The 22,297-nt window shown below is 48.9% G+C and overlaps 2 protein-coding genes across 2 annotated transcripts in view; both read right to left on the bottom strand.

Annotated features, from left to right (window-relative positions):
• The window catches only part of TPRN (taperin), a 33,668-nt gene extending 22,797 nt beyond the window's left edge, over positions 1–10,871 (bottom strand). Inside the window, exon 1 of the mRNA XM_009283623.2 lies at positions 10,731–10,871. Within this exon, the coding sequence (XP_009281898.1) occupies positions 10,731–10,871 (141 nt within the window). The remainder of the gene's footprint in view (positions 1–10,730) is intronic.
• Positions 10,291–22,297, bottom strand: part of NSMF (NMDA receptor synaptonuclear signaling and neuronal migration factor) — a 38,247-nt gene continuing 26,240 nt past the window's right edge. Inside the window, exons 6-13 of the mRNA XM_019473212.1 lie at positions 20,668–20,789; positions 18,412–18,495; positions 17,265–17,298; positions 16,635–16,705; positions 15,401–15,480; positions 13,654–13,756; positions 13,178–13,253; positions 10,291–11,354 (exon numbers count right to left, since the gene is read on the bottom strand). Coding sequence (XP_019328757.1) covers positions 11,257–11,354; positions 13,178–13,253; positions 13,654–13,756; positions 15,401–15,480; positions 16,635–16,705; positions 17,265–17,298; positions 18,412–18,495; positions 20,668–20,789 — 668 coding nt within the window. The 3' untranslated portion in view covers positions 10,291–11,256. The remainder of the gene's footprint in view (positions 11,355–13,177; positions 13,254–13,653; positions 13,757–15,400; positions 15,481–16,634; positions 16,706–17,264; positions 17,299–18,411; positions 18,496–20,667; positions 20,790–22,297) is intronic.

Below are 22,297 nucleotides of genomic sequence, written 5' to 3' on the forward strand. Positions count from 1 at the left end.
GGGGGCACAGCTGGGGCAGGCCCCGGGGCGTCTCCAGCCCGCAAGGAGCCACGGTGACCGACCCTACCCAAAAGACCCTAATCTGCTCTTTTCCCCCCATCGTGGACTGGCCGGCGTGGCGCCAGCCGAGGACGCAGGAGCAAGAAACGCCTTTCGGGGTCACCCCACCATCAGCTCAGCCACAGTCTGAGGAAGAGCAGGTGTCGGCATGAGCAGGCATGATGGCGGGCAAGGAACAAGCCATTGGCACTGGAGGAGTGTCTCATTGGGCCGCCCATCAGAGGAGCATTTTAAGGAGAGCTCTGGAGGAGACAAGTGGGGGTTTCCATGGCACACGGCAGCGGAGCGGGAAAGCATTTTTCCCACCAGCTTCGCTCTTCGACGACGGCTGCTTGTTGGGCACAAAAGCGCGGGGAAAGGTGCTGCCGCGGCGTTATTTCCAGGCAGCGTCTGTTATCAACTGCCAGCAGGTTTGTTTGGGAAGTCTGCAATCAGGAAATGATCGCACAACAGCTCAGGTCTTTCCACACCTCTGATAACGCTGTGTGCTGAAATCCTCAGCCTGGGAGGCGGAGGGGACATGGCGCACCGTGACGTAAATAACCTTTGGTCAGAACTTGCTGAGGTCCCAGCCTGCCTGGGAGCTGCGGAGCCGCGCCCCGGCGTGCCGGGCTGCTTCGACATGAGCGGCTTCACCCCGCTCCAGCTGGGCTGCTGAAAACACAGGTGTGTTTATGGGAAGGAGCACCATATCCTGCTGATAAGGCTCTTACCTTTGCACTCCCGAGCCAAACAGAGCAATTGCACCTTCTTCAAATGATACCTGGAAACGATACTACTGAAAATAGTATTTTGTTGCCAAAGCTGCCCGTGTGCCGGGAGCTGTGTGATACCCCGATGTGCTCTGTGCCCCGAGAGCTGCTCTGCTGCGAGCCGGCAAACCAGAGCTAAATGGAAGGAGGCAGCTCTTTCGCGATTCAGCTTAAATAACACAAGGGTGATTTAAGGTTTACACACGACCTGCTGTACTCAGCCAAAGCACAGGTCCACGATGCACCATCCCGCATCCTGGCCCTCGCCAGGGCCCGCAGCAGGTGCCCGGGGTTGAGGATAAAGATGGGGCAAGCGGGTAGTGACATTTCCCCGCCTCTGGTGACTCATGGCTCAGGCACGTACAGAGCCAACAATGTGCCTTTGTACTCGGGAGATCTCAATGGATTTCTCTTTCGTGGTCTTGTCTGGTTGGCTTTTGAGCCCATGTAAAGCCCGTAAATCCTGAAATAATGAATCCTACGGTTTATCTGCACCTGATGCAAAGAAAACGCCTCCCTTTGTGGGGATTGAACCTGACATCTGCTGGTTTCACTGCATGCCCGCCTGCCTTTATAACAAAAAAAAAAAATCCAGCCATTATTCATCTCCTCCCCTGCCAGTCAAGATTTGAGAGCCTTCTATCATTTCTGTCAACTGTTTCTTTCCTAGGCTGAGTCAGTGAAACAGCGTTAAGGACTGGACAGTGAAACTTGGCTGGCAGGTGAGTGCTTTGGAGCTAATCCCCGGCGTCACTGTATTTACACCCACAGCTAACTCGAGTACTGCCCAAGCGCTGTCACTAAGAGGCTCCTGTGAATCCCACTCAGCTCTCATATTTTGGCACAAAAACTAATGCCCGACAACAAAACTCAGGTGTGACGATGGCAGGGGACAGGACCCGGAAGGTGTGATGGCAGAGTGCCACCGTGTAGCACAGGCATGAGTTCCCGGTGCCCCGGGAGCGTGGCTTGGTGGTAGCGCCAGGGCACAGCTCATGTGGCTGCAGAGGGGGCAGCAGGATGTGCCGTGTACGACACGTCGGTACCAGCGTACACACCACTTACAAAGGAGGTAGGGCTGGTGACAGTAGGATCTGCTGGGACAACCCCAGGTACAGCCAGGTGACAAGGGAACAGGGGAAGAGCAGGGCCCAGCAGGACTGAGAGACACGTGAATTCACCTTAAACCCGCGTGAGACATCTCAGTTCCTCACACTTTTACAGGGCAGAGCGAAACTCCGCCTGCACAGCTCCCGCTCTGGGTTTGTGTCCATCTCACCACCATACGTAACGGAGCACGAAGGGAGAGGGAAGGCGGCGATGGGTAAAAATAACCTGTCGTAACTGGGCTTCTGCAACAAATTTGACTTTGTACCCTACGACACCGATTTAAGAACAGGACAGTGCCGACATGGAATGGTTCCAGGATAAAGAACAAAGACCGTCTTTCTGGCCACCAGGTACTCGGGGCACCAAAGATTCTGCGAAGGCCTCAGGGAGAACAGTAGCCAGGTCTCTGGCCAGAAGCTGTCTGCGCAGGTGGTGGTAAAGGGGTTAAAAGTGATTCCTGTCATCTGTCACACTGCTGAGATGGATACTGCACCTCCCATCCCACTGTGGTGGCACATGGAGAAGAGTGTCTCCAAACGGGGAGGATGCAGAAACGAAGGCTGAGAGATCCCAGCGCTGAAGACAAATGCCTTAAATGACAGAGTTGTCCAGCCTGTCTTGCTCTGCCTCTGTGCTCAGAGGGGCTGCGGTTACCGCATTTAATGGAAGATGAACATGCAGGTGACTGTCAGCCTTGGAGATAAAGGGGAAAATTGCAGCTGGGAGTTCAAGCCAAACCTGCTCACTTTGGAAATTAAGTAAGTCAAACAGACCTGCGACAAAGAAAGTGGCTTAGGGGAATTCGATGCCTTCTGCCCTCCTGGGGATGTGCTTTATTTTGGAGCTGGTCTGTTTTCCCCAGAGGGATTATCAAGCCTTTAGCCTCTTGAATTTCTCCAGGGCTCTGTTTCTCAGTTTGTAGGATGGTGCTCAGGGATTGGCCTTCCTCCCAGGAAAAGGTGCAATGCTTAATGCTCTGTAAGTTCCTTAGTGATCCAGTCCGTACTCGCTAAGCTGCAGATAGTGCTGGAACTGTGAATCACCCCATACTATCCCCACCACTGGATTTGCCTCTCTCAGATGGTCCCTTGTTTAAAGCATCGGGAGTTTTTACCTTTCTCCCCTTTTAAGTGCCCTGTGCTGTGCCAATTCCTGGGGCACGGCACTCATCCAGGTCTCTCGCACGTATGGAGCTCCGTGCCGATTCCTGGTCATCCAGGTCTCTCGCACGTATGGAGCTCTGCTCTTGAGTTTTCAGCATTTCCCTGGCTGCTGCCATTCAGAGATGCCCGGCGCCTGTACCTCCCTCGCCTGCCAGCACAGCAACGCATCTGCCAAGTGGCATTTCCTGGGTCTATAAACTCAGCCAGAGAACAACAAAAAAAACCCAAACGAGAGAAAACCTGCTTTCCCAGAAACGTCTCTTTTTATTAAATCACGTCTTAAAACCTAGAAACATTCATGTATTTGAAACCTGGTTATCATACACGAAGCAGCAGATAGTCTCAGAGAAACGTGTTAACATAGGCAGCAGAGATGGCAGATGTCTCCTGCGTCACGGCCAGGTTTGCCCCACGCCTGGGCAGCAGGCAGCCTGCCAGAAACCGCCTCGAAAACCGGGGGGAAGTGCTTTGGAGTAACTTTCTTCTGACTTTTCCAAAGAGCCAGCCTGTTGGTCCAGGGCCTGCTGAGCACTCAGAGCTTACAATCTTTGTTTTCAAAACTCTCCGTTAACTTTAAGACAGTTTTGGCCCCAAACCAGCATGTCCCAGGTTGAGCTCCCTGACCCAGAGGCTCTCTTGGGGCTGACGTTTCGAGCTCCTGTTCTGCCTCCAGCTTCCCGCCGAGACGGCATGAGCGGAAGAGGGACCCAACTGCTGGGACGTACCGCGGGCAGGTGCGTGCAGACCTAGCCTTGCCTGAGCAGCGCGGAGCAGCACAGACGGATGCAGTGATGTCACCCTGCACTTCAGTTTGATTTCGAAAGGAGCAGGATGCTGTCAGCTCCCTCTGAACTCAGCTGAGAGTAAAGGCAGAATCAGACCACAGAGTGTTTTATCTTCACATGGTTTGTCAAATGGTTGATTACTATTCACACTTGGGTGGTTCGGGGGTTTTTTCCCCCCATTATTTTGACAACTATGCTTATTTCTTTCTTTTTCTATTTGGATGAAAGTAACTTGCTCAAATATATCAGTTTAGGAGCATTACTGGATGTAACCTATCCTTCTCCACATTACCAGATCCATTTTCAAAGCCTGCACCATTACCTTTTCCACTTGTTACTCACACGTTTGGTTTTCTTCTCAGAAAACCCACGATGCCCCCCTCACCAGCGGCTCTGCAGCAGCAAAGGGAGGGCTCACAGCTGAGCAAAGGAGCTGGAAATGAAAACTGGTGCCTGAACTCAGAGGAGAAACAGTAAAGACTCTAAAAGCACATTGACTCCCAGCCCTGTGAGACCTTGTTTTTTGCTGCGGCTGTTGCTTGATATCACAACTGAAGTCACCCCAGTTCCAGGAAAAGTTGTTAAAGAACAACGGGAAACACAGCGGAAAAACTACAGCCCCTTGCTCATTCGGGTACGACTCCAGCCTGGTTTCCTGGGACGGGGAACACCAAACTCACTCAGTTTCTTCAGTCATCCCTGTCTTAACACCTAGCAAAATAATGTCTCATTTAGCATAGGGGGTATGGCAAGCGCAGGGGCGCAGGATCCATACGCAAAGGGCCTTGCTTGGCTGTACTTATTTGTGATTTTTTTAGGGCATTTCAAACGTAAGGGCAAAGATACCTGTCATTGAATTCCCAGCTCTGCACCAGCTCCAAGTTAACAGGACCTTGTAGCGGGGACTGTATCGTTACAACTGAGTTTTAGCACTAAAATAAATTAAAAAAAAAAAAATTATCTCATAACCCCACACTTTCTACTGAAGCTTTTTTAATACCACCGACGTGCATCTGTGCTGGTCCTGAGCCAGAGGCCAGGGTGACCGTGGCAGGGGCCACGTCCCTGCCCGGCCGCGCAGCCTCCTCAGCACCCCTGCAGTTCAGTCTCCCCAGGTAAGAAATGTTCCCCAAGTACAACTCAACACGTCCCCTGCACAACCACGGGAGGAAAATGCCACTCACGCACAGAGAAACCCCACGGGCACCAAGGAGCAGGGCAGGGGCTGTGCCTGTAGGTTATCGCTGTACTCGGTGAATCGCAGGAGGGGCCACCCCATGACACGGGGTGAAAGCTTGGCTCCGTCGGCTGCTTGAGGGTCTCTGCGAATACGTTCGCTTTGCTCAAGGCTGAGCAGCGCAGGTGGAGAGGCTCCTCTTGCTAAAGGTCTATAGGGCCATTACTGCTGTGATTAATCACCAGTTCATTTGGATGCTGAGATTAGGAAGAAAGACTGGAGTGCCCAATTAACTAACTATAGGCTGCCTCCCCGCTATCACAATGTAAGACAACCCAAGATGGGCCTTATCCGTCCTTAAGTAGGTCAATTTTAAGGATACTCTAAAAGCAATACAATAATGCGAAAAATTATTAGGTTGTATTAGTTCTTTAAAATTTACTAAACCTTTATGGAAAAAAGCAGTTTTGCTTCCCTTCAGATGGATTCTTTACATTTAATGTCCATAATGTTTATTCCTTCCAGCCTTTAAGTTTTTCACACTGACTGGCAGTATGTTGGGCTGAATTTATTTCTGAACCAGAGCAGCTACCGGTTCCTATCACTCTTCGATAGCTCAGGCACAACCTCGGCAAGAGATTGTGCACTGGCATTTTAGGCAGAGACAGCAAACTCTGGTATCTTGCTATTAATCCTGCCGATTACACAGCGGGATTACCTGGGAGTAACAATGATCACAATCAGGTTCACGGTCATTAAACCACCCATTTACTCAATCAGCTCGAGTATACAATATTATTAGCAGGCTGACTTGTCATCAAGACCATAACAGTTTCCAGTTGACTTTGGCTTGTGTTTCCACAACTGAGAATTAAAAAACCACTCCCATGGAAGATGCAGAAAGCATGTGCATACTCTGTGATCAGTGGGACAAAATACAGGATCACAAACAACTTTTTACAGGTGGTGTGGAAAATGATATTGCCGCTCGATATCCCTTGGGAGGATATCTGCGTGGCATCCTTCAGGAAGGGCTGTCTGTATCATCAGCTCCGGGGAATGTCACCGCAAAGCCCCAAGTACAGAGCGATTCAGCTTAACGTGTACCTGCAAATCTGTGTCCCGATACTGGCAGTGTGGCCCGATCGCTCAAGGAAGGAGGACACAACCCAGCACATCCTCCGATGCACGGTTCCGGCAACACATGCCAACTGCCAAGGGCCCTGAAGGAATTTTTTAATCATACAGTAACATACCTTATCCTGGACCAATACATTAATAATATATGTGTGACTCTTAAACTGGGTTTTGATGGGTTGAATGTGTGCACTTACACCAAGAGAGCAGAGCGAGCCTGTCGTTCCACCTCCTGTCTGGGCCGGGATTAAGGACACACTCCCATTTCCAGATCCCGCCAGGCTGGCTATTTAAAAATCAGCATTTTCCATTCTTTCAACTAACCCCACTTATGTTGCCTGAAGGTGACAAAGCAGCGTTTGCAGTCACTCTGCCAGCAGAGCCTTGGGAACAGGAACTCCCAGCCACAGGTCACTAACGCAGTCACGTCGCGAAACAACAGCAGCTATTTGTGAAATGGATGCGTGCCAGGAGCCGGAGAGACGCTAACACAGCATGGACGACGACGGTAATGCTGCCGGGGCAATCGAGGGGGAGCATCTCCCCCAGACCATAGGGAAGAGCCTGTGTGTGAAGAGGCGACGTGAACACGCATACTTGTGTACTCCAGAAGCCCCTGGAGCAGGAAACCTGTGTCGAGCTCCAGGCAACAAGTCCAGGCTGAGAAACGAAGAACAAATTCAGTTCCAGAGTCCCCTCCGCAGACGCAACGCGGAGCCCCCCCACGGGCTGTGGCTCGGGCGGCTCTAGAGGCACTCGCAGGCAGAAGGAGGTGGGGTCCCAGGGGTGCGCACAGCAGAGTCCTCGCACAGGGCAGGACGAGTTGGCTGGTTGCCTTTTGCGGTCAGATGTTTTGCTAGAGCTATAAGGATTTTTCAGGTTTTGTTTTTTTTTTAATGCAGGAAGGGATTATCTGCTAAGTCATCCGTTTCCCATCCCAGGTCTGGAGGTCAGCTGCAAAGGGAAGTTGGCAGCTGCAGCATGAGAAGAGGTGCAAAAAGCTCAATTTTTTACCTATTTCTATGTCCCTCAGGTAACTGAATTTTCTTCTTCCCTTTACTTCCCAGCCAAATGAGAAAAAGAGAAAAGCCTCTCTGGAAAACCCTGTATAAGAAAGACAAGTGCCACATCCAAAACCACGACACACACCCACACACCCCCTCCCAAGCCTCTACAGCTGAGTGAATGTTCTCTGCAGGCACCAAGCTGTCGGGGACTGCTCCCAGCACGTGAGCCAGGCTGAGGAGCAGCAGATGGGACAGCCGATGCACTTGCTGCCCACCCTTCTCCTCTCCTGGAGGTGACAGTCCCAGCCCAGGCCGTATTGCCACCAGCAGAGCTCTCTGCTGACATTCATCAGGCCAGGTAAGGGGTTTGAGGTCACATCCAATACTGCCTCGTAGCAAGAGCAGCAGAAACTCCCACGCATGGCTGGGGTGAACAGCCAGGGTTGGCACCCAATTTAGCTATCCCAGTTTAATGTGCTTCTCTCCAGGGTTAACCAGGTGTCCCCATTTCTCCTGCCCTTGCTAAAAGCAAATCCAGACCACACGGGGCTGCAGCAGCAGTTCCCCGTGGTGGGGCTGAGCGTAACGGTGCGACAGGGTTGCTGATCATCTAACAGAGCAGGCGGGGATGGGACCTCAACCGCACTGTAAACTGCTTGCTCGAATTACCCTTATTAGAGGTGAGCTCCACCAAGCCAAGTCAGACGGCCATTACTGACTGCGCGTGAAGAAACTGGTTTCAGGGCTTCAGACAGACACACCCCAAGAGCAGGTAGTTGAAGGCTGGAAGAAGCAGGTAGAAGTGGAACGACAAATTGTCCTGTGTACTCAGCAGCCACAGCTCCCCCAGGCAGAACGCCCTGCGGGCGAGCCGTGCCCCGCAGGCACTGCCCGGGACTGTCCTCAACATCCCCCGGAGAAGATGCTGCAGAGGCGCTCGGGGTGCGAGGAACCGGCGCTCAGCCTCTGTGGAGGGGACGTCCTGGCTGTGACCGGGCTGCGCGCTGGTGGCGAGCGCACACCCAGAGGTCATCCTTTACAGGCTGGTCCAGCTGAGGAAGTTACAGGCTCTATTTTTAACTCTAAAGCTTAAATAATTACCTTTTTTTTTTTTTGCATCCTATCCTCTGCTGATCCCTTCCTTTCCCAGCAGCCACTTGAAAAATTCAACCAGTTAAAAAGGGGAAGAAATTTGTTTTCCTCTTTCAGAAATGGTTAACTTCAATGATGCAATTTGCACAAAGGACTTCAAACATCAAAACTCTATTGTCTTTCCAGTCACAGCTTTTAGAGTATTTCATCTCTTTAGTCAAATGAACACTACAAAGGAAATAATATGCTCATGTCATAAACATCACAAACTATGAGGAATATAGATCTTTGGAAAAGAGAGAAATGCATTCATTGTTTGTCATTATACTATACTATAGTCAACTGCACCAGTAAAACAGTCCGTAATGTTCATTCAAACATACATCTTCCTATAGAAGTTATGCGACTGTACAATCTACCTTTCTACTTTGCACCCCTAGTTCTACACGTGGTCAATGAGGATCGATATACAATAGTTCTACAGAGAAATCACTGAAGTGGATACATAAACGGGCCCTTTCGGAGTTAAGTAAGATTCTCAATAGTTCCACAATGCTACATTCATGCTACCAAGTTCACTGAATTGGGATTTTACTTTAGAAAAGAGAAAGGAAGAACAGTTTGTCTGTCTCCAGTTAGGAGCATAACCATAGGAGGTAAAAGGGTCAGAAAGGGGGAGAGTTTTGTGTCAGCATTTTAATCCTGCCACTACCATTTCCTTCTCCAAATAACACATGACTTCGTGCTCTCATCACAGCTACAGCTCCCACCTCTCACAAGCACAGCTGGCGGAAGCTACCATGCTAAATAAGAGATAATTGGCATAAATTTTGTTTTCTTTTTTATATCTAGCGTTTTCTTTTTTATATCTAGCATTTTCTTCCAAAAGCTACAGACTGGTGCCTATTATCCCCTTCACTACAAGTCTGGAAAACATGACCAAGTCAAGAGGATAAGAGTCCAGCCAGGGATGAGACATAGCTACCAAACCTCCCGAGGTCAGGCCAGCTCAGCAGGGCGGCTTCCCAACAGCTCCGAACCAGAGGGGGAGGCAACAGCCCACACCTATTTGGTTCAATATGTTGCTTTCAATGACTTTCAACCATCTCCCTCCACCTATTTCTCTCCTTACTTACTATATGTACATTATTTCTGCAAAAATTTTGCTATAAAACTGCCATAAATGTACAGGGTTCAGCAGTTCTAGCCAGAGGCCTGCTCCCCAAAATTACAACCACAGATATGTCACGGGGGAAGGAGTACTCTACAGATCAGAACAACTAGCTCTTTTTGTAAATATTTAAAAAAGAAGATTTGTACATATATTTTCCTTCACTTCACAATCAACTAATTTTAGATACCAGGAAACCAAGGTAATCCTTCCCTGTTACCTCCAGTACATTTTACTTATAAAACAAATAACTTGTGTCACCTCCCAGAATTGCCAGTGACCTATGCAGACTGTAAGTAGTATTTATCCTCTGAACAGGAGAGTAGAAGATGAAAAAAACCCTTCCCAAAACAAAAAGCAACCCCCCGACCCAAACAAACAAAAAGTAAATATATTCCAAAATATATCCTCAAATATCAAGTACAAATCTGGGTGCTCAAACCACGGCTGCTCTGACAGAGCTCTGGGTTTACTCTGTCCCGCACCGGAAGGGACGTGAGCAGCTCAGACCGATAAACAGGTCTTTTTAGCATTGGAAAAGAGGTGGTTTATGCACAAACAACTGGCAATCAAGTGAACATAGGGAAGATTCAAACTCATGCTACAAACCCGTGCTGTATTCCTCCAGAAGCATTTCTTCCAAATGCCTCAGCGAGCAGTCTCCTTGGAGGGGTTCTGATGGCCGTGTAACCGCGCTGCTCCACACAGCAGACTAGAAAGAGAGCTCGTCTCTCAACACATAGCAAAACACTGGCATGAACAAGTAATTACCATGGCTATTAATTTCTAATTCATTTTTATACCATAGTGAACCTGACGGAGGTTTCTCAGCCAGGTACCATATTTCTAACCTAAAGTATTTCAGCAAAACTAAAGTCCCATAGTTTTGCAAGCAGCAAAAGAGAAAGTAACAAAGTTGTGTCTAATTGGAGGAGAAATATACATTCGTGAGAGCACATACAATTAGTGCAACACAGCTACTCTGAAAGTAACAAACCAAACCAGATTAATCAATGCAGCAGACATGCAGGGTCTGCTAAGTTATGTTAAAACCATGTTTGCTGGTGATTAAATATGTCTACAGAAGATATATTACCATTTTGAATATATTTTCAAGCAGACCAAAAATACCTCATCTATTGGTTACTGGTGTGTTATTTTTAACTAATTAAATATTGGGAGGGATTGTACCCCTCTCGCTATAAAAATTGCACTTATTTTCTATTAAACAAAACAAAAAGTTAGATTTCAATTCTATATTCCAGTATATATTCACATTGAAACTGGATCGTCTTGATCTAAGCTTGCAGGAGTAGGTGTAGCCGTCCTTGCTCTCCAAGATCCCCAGCACAGAAGGTCCCGTCAGTACAAACCCCTCCTTCCTCTGTGCTCTGGTCACTTCTTCATTGTAGTGCATGGGTAATTGATTTTATTTTTTGTAAGAAAACCTGAGCTTCAAAAGTCTTTAAAAGGACCTGGAATCAAATCTGGCCCATTCTGACCCAAAACAGCTCAGTTCTGCAAGGAACTCCATCCTGTCCTCGTTTCACACAGCTCCTCCTGAGACACCACGGCTCTGACCTGAGGCGAGTGAGGTGTCAAACCCTTTCCCTCCAGTCTCTCTTGACCCAGGAGACTTTGCTCCCGACACACTTCCGAGGGCTCCTTCTTCCCTCCCTTTAGCACTGCTGCCTCCTATAGGGCTTTGAAGGGCTCCCTGTGCCAATAAAAAAGTCTCTCTGCAATAAGCATGACTTCTTGGACACCGGTGATCAACTTCCTCTTGCAAACTCTTCTCCAGCTCATAAAATGTCATCGTAATCCAATAGTTTAGAGTGCTGGCGGGTCTTCCAGAGGCGGTAAAGGCGGAAGTCAAAGTAAGTCTCAATCATTTGCTTACCTAGGAGAAGCGAAACGAAGCAGAGGGGTTACACCCTGCAGCACAAGGGAGAGACGCGAGAGGCCGCAGCAGCAAAAAGACCCCAACCCACCTACAGGCAGGGGCACAGGAGAACCCGTCCATATGCCTCATTTGGAAAATACCGACATTCAGCCAGGGCACGTGAAGGTGCCCGTGAAAAGCAAACGTCTTTTTAGACCTCCTCAAACCATGAAAGGCTCCTTAATAATCCCCTGGCAGGGTTTGTCCATGGGGGCAGGAACTGAACACAAAGTCGGTCTCCAGACTTTGACCTCTCTGCACTGACTGCAGAAGTGGGGGCCGGGGGCTGTAGAGTATCAGCCAACAGCTCCAGCAGCCTGCACGAGGCAACCTGGCACAGGGACTTCAGAAAATTACAAATCAAGAGTAAACTCATTGTAAAGATTTGTGGGAAACATTACAAATAGTTAACACTGAAAATTCAAAATAGATTATTATTTTTTTGGAAAATTAACGTTAACAGGCTGTCTCTGTCCTGCAGAGCCGCATCTTCTCACAGCAATGAGCTCAACAGGACACACTAATGCAAGTTCTGCCCCACTGGCACCTCTGATTGAAGGTGGGGGGGTCTCACAAGGCAGTCACAGACTGAAAGCCGTGCACAGGGCTGGCACTGGAGGCAGCCAGTGCATTTGAAAACACAAAAGCAAACTGGACTCTCAGACAGGGCTCAAGGAGGGGATTTTTGCTTTTGAGGCCTGATTAAGATTAGTTTCAGATGACTTTGCAAAGGCTTAGAGAGGGTACGCTATTAGCACGTCCCAGATTGACCACGGGGATAAATTCAGACGTATTCTTCAGCCCAGCCTCCTGAAAGATCAACTGCTTAAATGCATGTGCACAGAACCCGCTGCCTTGCCTGCCAAGCTGCATATAAACCCAGGAATTTCCCTGCAAGTTGCTTCTTGGCACACAGGTATGAGCATGTTCGCTGTGGGATCTGTGCAAGCACTGTATAAAGCTGGGTCCAAACCTCGACAGGACGTGCACAGAGAACTCTGTGCAGCATGAATGTGCTCAGCTCCCGTACATTCCTATGACAATAAGTGAGAGTTAAGAACAACCCGTCAGTGCTGATGCCAGCTGTGAGCAGCAGAGGAACTATCCACAGCGCTTATAGCCTAATGCTGCATGTTTTTAGCTTCCAAGAGAACCAAGTACCAAGGACTACAGCAAAGATGAAACAAGGGCAACTTCAGAGTAAGTCGACTATATGTCGCTTATGAAACTGCACCCATAATTACTTAGATTGACCAAAAAACAGGAAAAATTCTATAGCCCTTTGTAATATCTTGAGCTACAGGCAGGAAAAAGCAAAGTGGACTGAGATATAGAATGGCTATAATGGGCTACATCCCAGGTGCTTGTTGATGACACAACTCACTCGGTACCAGTAAGAGATCCCTCCACACTTGGTTACGGAAAAGATTCTGCTCCCGTGTGCATCTCTCCCATGGACTTCATATGCTCTAGTAATATGACGAATCTCCTAAACTCAGCCTGGAAAGGAGCTTATTATTCAGGCTACTTTGCCGCTGCCAGTAGCCTGGGAGAGGGCTCTGCAGCTTCAGGCACAACAAACAGAATAGCTGAAAGGTGAACATGGAGCAACTGCAAGGGAAAACCCAGGTTCAGCAAGCGAACTACACAAGGTGGTTACAAGCAAAAGGATGACCACGGCAGGGCTTAAGGGAGCTCAAAATTGCTTTTTCATGAAGATGCCCACTGAAGGAGGCAGGCTGATCAAGACGGCGTGCGTCTTTGCACAGAAAATAAATTACCTTGAGCTGATAGTTCAAGTGGAGACTCAAAGGCAACCCTATAAGGATTCATTAAGTTTTTCAGATTCTGAAATAGCTGAAAGGAAAACATATCGAGAGTTAGCAGCTGAAAACAAAGATAAACTCCAGGGCACCCAGAATTGCCCATCCTTGTTCCCTACCTCTAAAAAACCCTCCACTACATGTCCTTTAAAACATCTAGCTCATCAGTAAATAAAGTGCTTTGAATGACTGTTCCCCCTAAAGGCTCCAGTATCTATCCCTTCCTGCACGTCACTTATCATTCCTCCCCTGCCCTCTGGGGAAAGCACAATCCATAGGGTGGTTCGACAATTCACAGCCACTCATGGGACAGGATGGCAGCATGTTTCCACACAGCAGAAGAGGAAGGTTTGAGTCACAGTGTGACTCTTGACTCCCTGGGCTTGGTGCTACACAGCAGACATTCCCAGAGAGGCGACCCAGGAAGCTCTTACCTTCTCCCCATTGGGGTTTCCAAGAACATAGCAGCCCATGATGTGAATGATATTTGGTTCAGGATTGACTTTACTCATCAGCCGGCTCAACCTCTTCCAGAAGCTGGAAGAAACAGGAAAAAAACAGAATACATAATTAAAAAAACTCAATCAAACAAAAAACTGTCTCCTCATATGCCTGCACAAGGATGTGTGTGCACACACTGCTCAGAAGGGGCCTGAGGCTTGTAGCATGAGGAGCAAGCTGCTCTGGAAGAGCCATCGGTTCTTAGACAAGGAAGAGCAGGGGCAGAGCAAGGGCCTGAGGAGCAGGTCCAGGTCCCGTGGTAGAGAAGGAGGAGCAGCCCATTGAGCCAAGGAAGCTCCAAGGTAAAGAGAAGGGAGCAAAGTCCACCAGGAGTGCTTTTAGACTGACAGTTTTACTAAGCATCCTCTTTTTATAGCAGTTCCCTCCAGTTTCCTCTCTCCCATTTCTATCAACGATTGCCCTTTCTAAATATGAGTGTTATCAGGGCACTGGTTCATATCCAGGGCATGAAATCAGCAGAGAACAGCTGGAGAGGTTGTTCTACACAGCTACAGAGACAACACCAAACCAGGCTGTTCCATGTTAGCCAGTGCTCGGTGCTGCTCACCAGTCAGACCCGCTTTACATTTTGTGACTACTGACCAGGCACACTGTGCCTAAGGGACATGAAATACAACAATATCCCCTGTGCAGTGGGTTAGAGCAGACTTCTGGAGGGCTCTAAAGCCCAGCAGTTCCTCTGTGGGGTCTGCGATCAGACTGCAGTGCAAGCTTTTCTCAGAACTCCCTCCCAGGGATGGTTGGATGGAGACATTCACTTCCAAGCATCCCAGTTTTCAGCTGTGTGTTCACAGCTTTCTGAAGGTTTCTGAATTACCAACTTCGGACCAGCTATGCCTGGAAGGCGTTCAGAAGCATGTATGTGCACACATGCCTAAGAATTTTATTGACAGTGTTTATGCCAGAGCATGAGAGCGCTGAACAGATGTTGATTTTAATACTCGGTTCTCATGCCAACAAAAAGTTGTGTAGAAACAGGTTGGTATGCATCCTCTCCCCCACAACGAAGCACTGTTAGCCAAGTAGGTTTGAGCCAGCACAAGCGAGCAGGCAGCAAAACAGGCGAAGCTTAACTCTCTGCAAGGAGAAGCAAAATTGCCTCAGCAGCAACCCTGGCTGACAGGCTGGCATGTTAGTGAAAACCCTCCTCAGTAACATGCTGGACTTTGAGCAGGCTTTGCAGAGACAAATTCCATTTCCCCCTGCAATTAGGAGGGCAGTTACTGGAGACAGCTGTGGGGGGAATGGTTAGGATTTCTGCCACTAGTCGCCTGCTTAGCCACTTCTGAGCAACAGAGGCACGAGGTGCAGGTTCTGGTTTCTGGTCAGCAAAGCCTGTGTTAGGAGAGGAGATATTTTTTTTTTCCCTCTTTTGATAGTCTCTAGTCCAGAGAGACACTAAACAGCAGATAAAAGCATAAATCTCCTGGTGACCTGTCACAGGGCCACACCACCCCAGGGATGAGCTCGGCTCTGTCATCTTTGCAACCCCCCGTGAAGGAGCTGTAAGCTGCTATTAGGTCCTCCTTCAGCCTCCTCTTCCCCTGACCAAGCCACCCCAGCTCCCTCCACCTCTTCTTCTAGGCCATGTGCTATAAACATTGAGCAAACCGAGCAGAAAAATGCTACGCGAGTCCAGAACATAACGCAGCCACTCACAGGATCATATCTTCCTCCTTCTCCACTTTTGCAAAAGTGGCAACTTTGTTCTTTAACAAGTATAAGTGACCAGGACCTCCCTGCAAGAGAGAGACAGACAAATGCAAACCACTTTGCACAGGCCCTGAAGAAACAAACCCTGGATGTGTTTCTTGTCCTGCACAGCCATACCCAGCAGTGCCACGAGGGAGCAGAGCAGACACGCCAGCCTGGCACGGCTGTTACAACCTCCATAGCAGACACTACAGGCACTTGCCAAGGAAATATTCATGTACGGGGAGTATGTTGGGGGTTGGATTCTCCAGTTTTTACTGTTATATACCCACCTCACTCTAGAAAAGCACAATAATAGACAAAAATCTTCATTGTGGGTGGCTGGAGAGTAATAGGGAAGACAAGAAAGTCCCTTTCATTTGGGGATGCTAGGGAACTTGCCGTGGTAGGCAGACGAGAAGCTGAGCAAAGCAGGGATAAGCAGGCAAGACATCACTGTAGAAGAACTGGACTTTCGCAGTAGCAGGCATAAAAAGATTGAGCACAACATCAGGAAAATTAAGAGTTGCAATCTCCAGGTCAGTGTGCTGCAAACCCTGCTATTTTGCAGCATTAGGCGCGTGGGAGGGAGTTCAAGTTAGGTTACCTTCCTAACTTCTCATTTCAAGGTTCCTTGCACGGCTGCCGGGGGAGTCCAAAGCTGACCACCCTGAGGAACAAGAGACTTGGGAAGGAAATCCCCGGGAAGCCCCGGATCCAGCAGGGCCTGAATCTGTCCCACCCACAGCTCGGCAAGCCTGTACCCTGATCCCTCTCCTGTGTAAGCTGGCCTCCAGCTCCCAGCTGTGCCATCTGCCGGCCTGATCCACAACACCCACCACTGTCACTGTCATACTGAAGCTGTATGAAAACTATAACCATCACACTGCAAATGCTTGTTCCTTTCTCTGAAATCCTCCTTTTGAGGTCTGTGCTAATGCTGGTTTGCTTGGGTTTCCTTGAAAGCAGCTGAGAAGCAGCCCAGCTCTGGAGTTGGCCACACTAAATCAGAATTTACTTCCTGCTGTCACAGCAACTTGAGACTGCTCATTGTCTGGGGAAATGAGAAGTGAAAGCTGTACACATGCAGTTACTTTACCAGAACCTGACTTTGGAGTATTGGTTCCTCTATGTAATTTTCCCCTGTAGAAAAAGACAAATTTGTAACAAACCACCCAAGTGCTTAACAACTTTCATGTACCTGGCAAAATATCAGCATCTTCCAGATTTTGCAGCCTTTCCGATAAATGTTAAGCTTCTTCTCTATTTCCTCTGCAAAAAACACGTTGGAAAAGATGAACCATGGAGGAAGTTAAAAATTCATCTTATTCTCACTTTAGTCCTGAAGGCAGGAGGCTGAGCTGTGAGAGGTGCTCAGCACCTACATTCCCACTGATGTCAAAGCAAACCCTTTGCTTTCATGCTGTGGAAAGCGGGAAACCCCAGCATATCACAGGGCAGAGAAGGTACGGTGCAGCACCAGACACTGCTCTATAGTGACCACAGCACGGTACCAGACCCAGCTGTCCTGACCCTCTGTTAATGCTCCTACTCACCTACAAGGGTACGATGAACAGGTGTCTTTGCTGCCCTGTGCCTCAGCTTCCCTTTCATAAACCGGGAGCTTGGCATAGAAAATGGGCTACAGAAGTGAAGTTTTATTACTGCAGCACATTCAACAGCACCTGACTGACTGTCAGGTGTCACTGGGGTGATAAAAACACCTTTATGAGTGGCAGCTGAGGCACAGGGTAGTGGAGTGACTGTAACCTATTGATCAGTTACATTTGCAACGGGCAGGAGTTAAGAAAAGGAAATAACACTCACGTACCTAGGATGTCATCAAAGGTGGCATGTTCATGGTCCTGGAAACCAAGAGAGAAGACATATCAAGGTTCACTGTCACTACACCAGCTCCCATGACATTATTATAGTCTCGAATATTGCACACAATCCCATTCCCAGGCAAACATGCTCTAAGAGCACAATTATACCCGCTGATAGCTTCTAGTCACATCACAGTAATTACCACCCCAAAACATGTCTCAGCAAAGAAGCTGAAGACTGAATGGTCCATGAAGACCAAGTCCATCCAAAGGCTTGAAGATGAATCCTGCAGACAAGTCCAAAGCACATACCATCAGATGTAGTCAGCATCAGCAATGCGTATTTGCCTCTTGGCCCATGTTTTGTAGCCAGCCTCTGGCTTCACACGCGTCTAAGCTGGCTAACAAACAGCCACGCTCCCAACACATCTGCCTCTGGCATAGCAGGGTCATCAGGACAACCGTACAACTCTCAAAGGAAGAGAGAGGCAGCAAAGCTTAACCCCCCAGCAGCACTGCCTGCTGCACATGGAGACTGCATTTTCTGGGCTGTCAGTCCAACCCTTCCCTTTCAAATTAAGTGAATATAAAGTGATTAGGAAAAAGAGACCCACGACTCCTTGCTGGTGTTTCAGACACCTGCTCAGGCAGGACTCCTAGTGAAAAATCAAGGTTAAATTCATGACTGACAGGGATGCACCACTGTACATAGGGTGATGGGGTTCACGGTCCACTGCAGAGCTCTGAGGTCCTGCTCATTCTGTCTAAGGATGAGCGTAAGGAGGAGCCCTAAGCCTGGCAACACGCGGCTCTGCTTGTGTGCTCAGGCCTGCCCTGCCTTCCCTTGTTAACCTTCCCAGGCTGCCTGGCTGTGCCTGCATAGTCTGGCAGCCCACGTGCAATTTTCACTCCACCTTACTCTTCCACCTAGACCTGAGCCCCCACAAAGCTACCCAGACCCCAAATCTGGGTTCAGCACAGCCCCAGCCCTTTCCTGACAGCTTTTCCAAATCACATCAGTGTTTCAGAATCACCATAACAGGAACTGGGGACAAAAAAAAAAAAAAAAAAAAAAAAAAAAAATAATTCTCTGTATGAAGCCTGCTCCCACACATCCCACACATCCAGACACAGCAGAAGAGATATACTTACGTAGAGAATGGGGATGATAGAGGGATCGTCCCTGCGGATAATTGTCGGGACATACTCTGCTTTGGGCACCTTGGAAGAAATGAGCTGGAAGGGGGGGAAAAAAAAATGCAACAGGATGAGGAGAAGCCAGTAAAGTCTGGACAGAAGCACAGAGGCCATGATAACAGTGTCCTGTTCAGTTGCTCTCAGCTGTTACCCCAACTAGCAGCTAATCCAGCCTATCTGCATCCCTGTGGGAAAGTCCTCCAAGCCTTTGGTCCACCACAGAGCATCCCCAGGCCTGCCAAGTACCCCCATGTGTCACAGTCTCCCCGACCCCCAACAAACGAGCACACAGCTCTGCCCAAAAGGCAGGACTGACTCTGAGTTGACAGTTTGTAAAGGGGAGACCCGTGTGCACAGAGGATGAAGCAGCTTGTGCATCACCACCAACGGCTGTATCCCAGTAAAGATCGCTTCTGAACAGCCCTCCTCTGTGCGAGTCTGTGCTTCTGGCTGCAGAGGACTGTTCAAACTGGCACGCTCAGCTGGCCGGTGGTGGGACGGCTGCATGCCTTAAGAGGAACCAGCCAAGGGATAAAATGGCATCAGGCACAGGTAGGCACACAGCCGTAGGATGTCAGGCAGATGCAAGTTGCCTGGCAACTCTGGCTGAAGCTTCAGCCGGCTCCATCAGCGTGACAGCCCAAGAGGATGGGCCTGCCACCAGCACAAGGCAAAGGGCTATGGGAACAAGGGCAATTTGGCTATGCTGTGGTTTCAGGCACCTCTGCTCATCGCTGTAAGAGTGGAGCAGGCAGCGGTGCTGGTGGGCCTCTAAGTGCAGCCTGGATTCCAGCTTGGGCTGCCTTCAAAGCCCTCCCTCCTGGCAGGCAGCACATCACTGCTTCGGCCACATGGGAGTTAATGTAAAGTTTCTGAAGAGGCACAATGTACAGAGTCCAGGGATGGACACTCCTCACCTGAGGAGACACACTGGAGGTGACAAGGGCTGAGCAAACCCAAGTGTTGGTTCCTAGTGTTTGGGTCTCACCTTGGCACTTTGCCCCGAGAGTGCTTCGGGGCTGAGACTGCACAGACAGCCTGGGAACACATACAAAAGCAGACTGTCTCCATGTCCTTCACTCTTCCCAAGTCTTAGCAGGACCCATTCAAACACAGTACTGCTGTGCTGGACTGGCAGTGCTGCCCTGAGAACAAGCTGGAAGCTTGAGACCCCTTTTTGCCCAAGTACTTGTGCATGCAGCCAAAGAAGGGATGTGTCAGAACCTGGTCCTGTCTGCCAAACCCCAAAGAGCAGAGCAGGGGGGAGCACAGGGGGAAGCCTAGCATCAAGGAATGATAAAAGAGCAGAAAGCATCTCAAGGGATGACATATGGCTCCTGTCCTGGTTTCAGCTGGGATAGAGTTAATTTTCTTCCTAGTAGCTGGCACAGTGCTGTGTTTTGGATTTAGCATGAGAATAATGTTGATAACACACCGATGTTTTAGTTGTTGCTGAGCAGTGCTTACACTAGTCAAGGACTTTTCAGCTTCCCATGCGGCCAGGACAGCTGACCCAAACTGGCCAAAGGGACATTCCATACCATATGACGTCATGCTCAGTACATAAACTGGGGGAAGCTGGCCAGGGGGGGCCGCTGCTCAGGGACTGGCTGGGCATCGGTTGGCGGGTGGTGAGCAATTGCATCGTGCATCACTTGCTTTGTATATTATTATTATTAGGATTTTATTCCATTTCAATTATTAAACCTTTTATCTCAACCCACGAGTTTTCTCGCTTTTACTCTTCCAATTCTCTCCCCCATCCCACCGGGGGGCGGGGGGTGGGGGGGTGAGCGAGCGGCTGCGTGGTGCTCAGTTGCTGACTGAGGTTAAACCATGACAGCTCCAAAGTAAATCAGGCAAGTAACAACAGGAGGGAGTGACTGCTGGGACTGGGGACTCAGGTCTCTATTGTCAGGGTTATCGAGACTCAGGCTAACTCGATTCAGTGTTGGTGACAGTCCTGCTCTGATTTGGGGTTGGACTACAGGTCCTTCCACTTCTAGTTTTCTTTCAACACATTATCCCCAGCAATAACAGATGCTGAATACCATGTCATGTCTTGGCTGACCTCTGAGTGACCTTCATACACACCTGAAGAGTTGCCTATACAAAAGACTTGCCTCTTCTCATGAAGATCCTAAACTTAGCTGCTCTGAAAGGACAGACAGAGCCTGAGTAGATACAGGTAGCTGAGTTGGAAACCCTCACCATTATTTTTGGTGGAATAAAGTCTTCTCCATCACATGCCATGGCTTCAAGTTCCTTTTCTGCTTCCCAGTTCAAGTCAAAGTCACCATCCAAAGTGCCGCAGGAATCCTGAAGGTCATGGCCTGCCAGAACACAGTGTACATTACAACGGCAGAACAGCTTGCTTTCCCCACTCGATCCTGTCTGGCAGCTACCTCGCAAGAGGTACCACAAGCCATGAGACTTGTGCCCTCCTTTCTTCCACAGAGCGACAGACACCACACTTTGGGGCTGGTGTCTCTAAACAGACAAACACTTAACGAATGAAGAATGCACACACAGAGCCCAATACCACATATCACATAACTTTTCGTCACTCTCACAGTCACCAAGTTTAGCTTTCAAATGCTAGTTCACAACAGTCACCCTGTCATTTCAGAAATGGAGAAGGAGACAGAACGCAGACAGACTCTCTACACTTTAACACTGCCAAGCTGATGAGCAGAAGTCCAAAGACTTCAAAGCTGGTCTCCTTGTAATAATTACTGCGCTGACTATGTCTTCTGAGTGACTATAAAGAAACTCTGCCTTGTTGTTCAAACAGATCCTGGCAGAGAAGTCCCAGAGCGTGAGGACAGCCGTAGCAAACACAGTAGTATTGCAACAGTATACTTGAATTTGCTCTCCAAATTGACCTTACCTGTTGGCCTTCAATGCCTCCTGGGGAAAAAAACATCTGGAAGGAATATAATTGACCATTAAAGGTTAAATATAGAGATGATTCCCTGAAGCCAGGGACTGAGGAAAGAGAACCGAGATGCCTCTATTTGTGCCTTTTGGGATGTCCGAGTGTCACTGGGCAGTGCCTGGAGCCTGTCTGAATCATGTCTTTTCCATTTGCCTCTGAGTTAGCTGAGGGAGCGGGGAGGAATCACACTGCAAAGGAACAATCGGGTCATGTTTTGAACGTGGCCTTTCACACATCTCCCCCTACAACCTGGTACGGTGTCTTCTACAGCTAGGAGGGCTGGATCTCATGCTTACCTGGCAGGTCAGTTCATTTCATTAGCGAAATTCATTCACAATACAACCCATTTCAACATGGGCAAACTCATATCCACCAAGTCCCTTGCCTACAGGATTTCAATAAAATCTGGGTAAAACAGCCACTCCCTTTATAAAAAGACAGTGGGAAGATGCTGGCATTTCCTCCTGTAAATTAACACAACAGCATCTCAGTCCCCACAAGCAGAACATCGCAGCATTAATGGGGAATCCCAGAGGAATTCCTGGCAGCCCAAACGAAGATCAGATTGCCCCAAGCTATCATCTGTGCAGCCAGCACGGCCAGGAAATCAAAGCTACATCTCATGGAGCGCTGCAGTTGTGCTCTGGAGCTATTCTAGCCTAGGAAAGAGCTCAGAAGGGGCTCTTGCACAGGAAGCCAGGCAGGTTAGCCCCACTATGGTGAACGTAGCCTTGGACTGGTGTGCTTCCAGGTAGGTTGTTTTGGTCCCAAGCGAATAAGGGAGGATGGGAACAGAGGGCTGTAAGAGAGCTGTACCACTGGGTATCCTTTGGCAACTGCACAATAACATGAGGTTAGATGAGTTGTGCTCTACAAATAAATATAGGTACACACAGATGAACA

This window comes from Aptenodytes forsteri, unplaced genomic scaffold (assembly GCF_000699145.1).
Source record: "Aptenodytes forsteri isolate BGI_AS27 unplaced genomic scaffold, ASM69914v1 Scaffold518, whole genome shotgun sequence".
NCBI lineage: Eukaryota > Metazoa > Chordata > Aves > Sphenisciformes > Spheniscidae > Aptenodytes > Aptenodytes forsteri.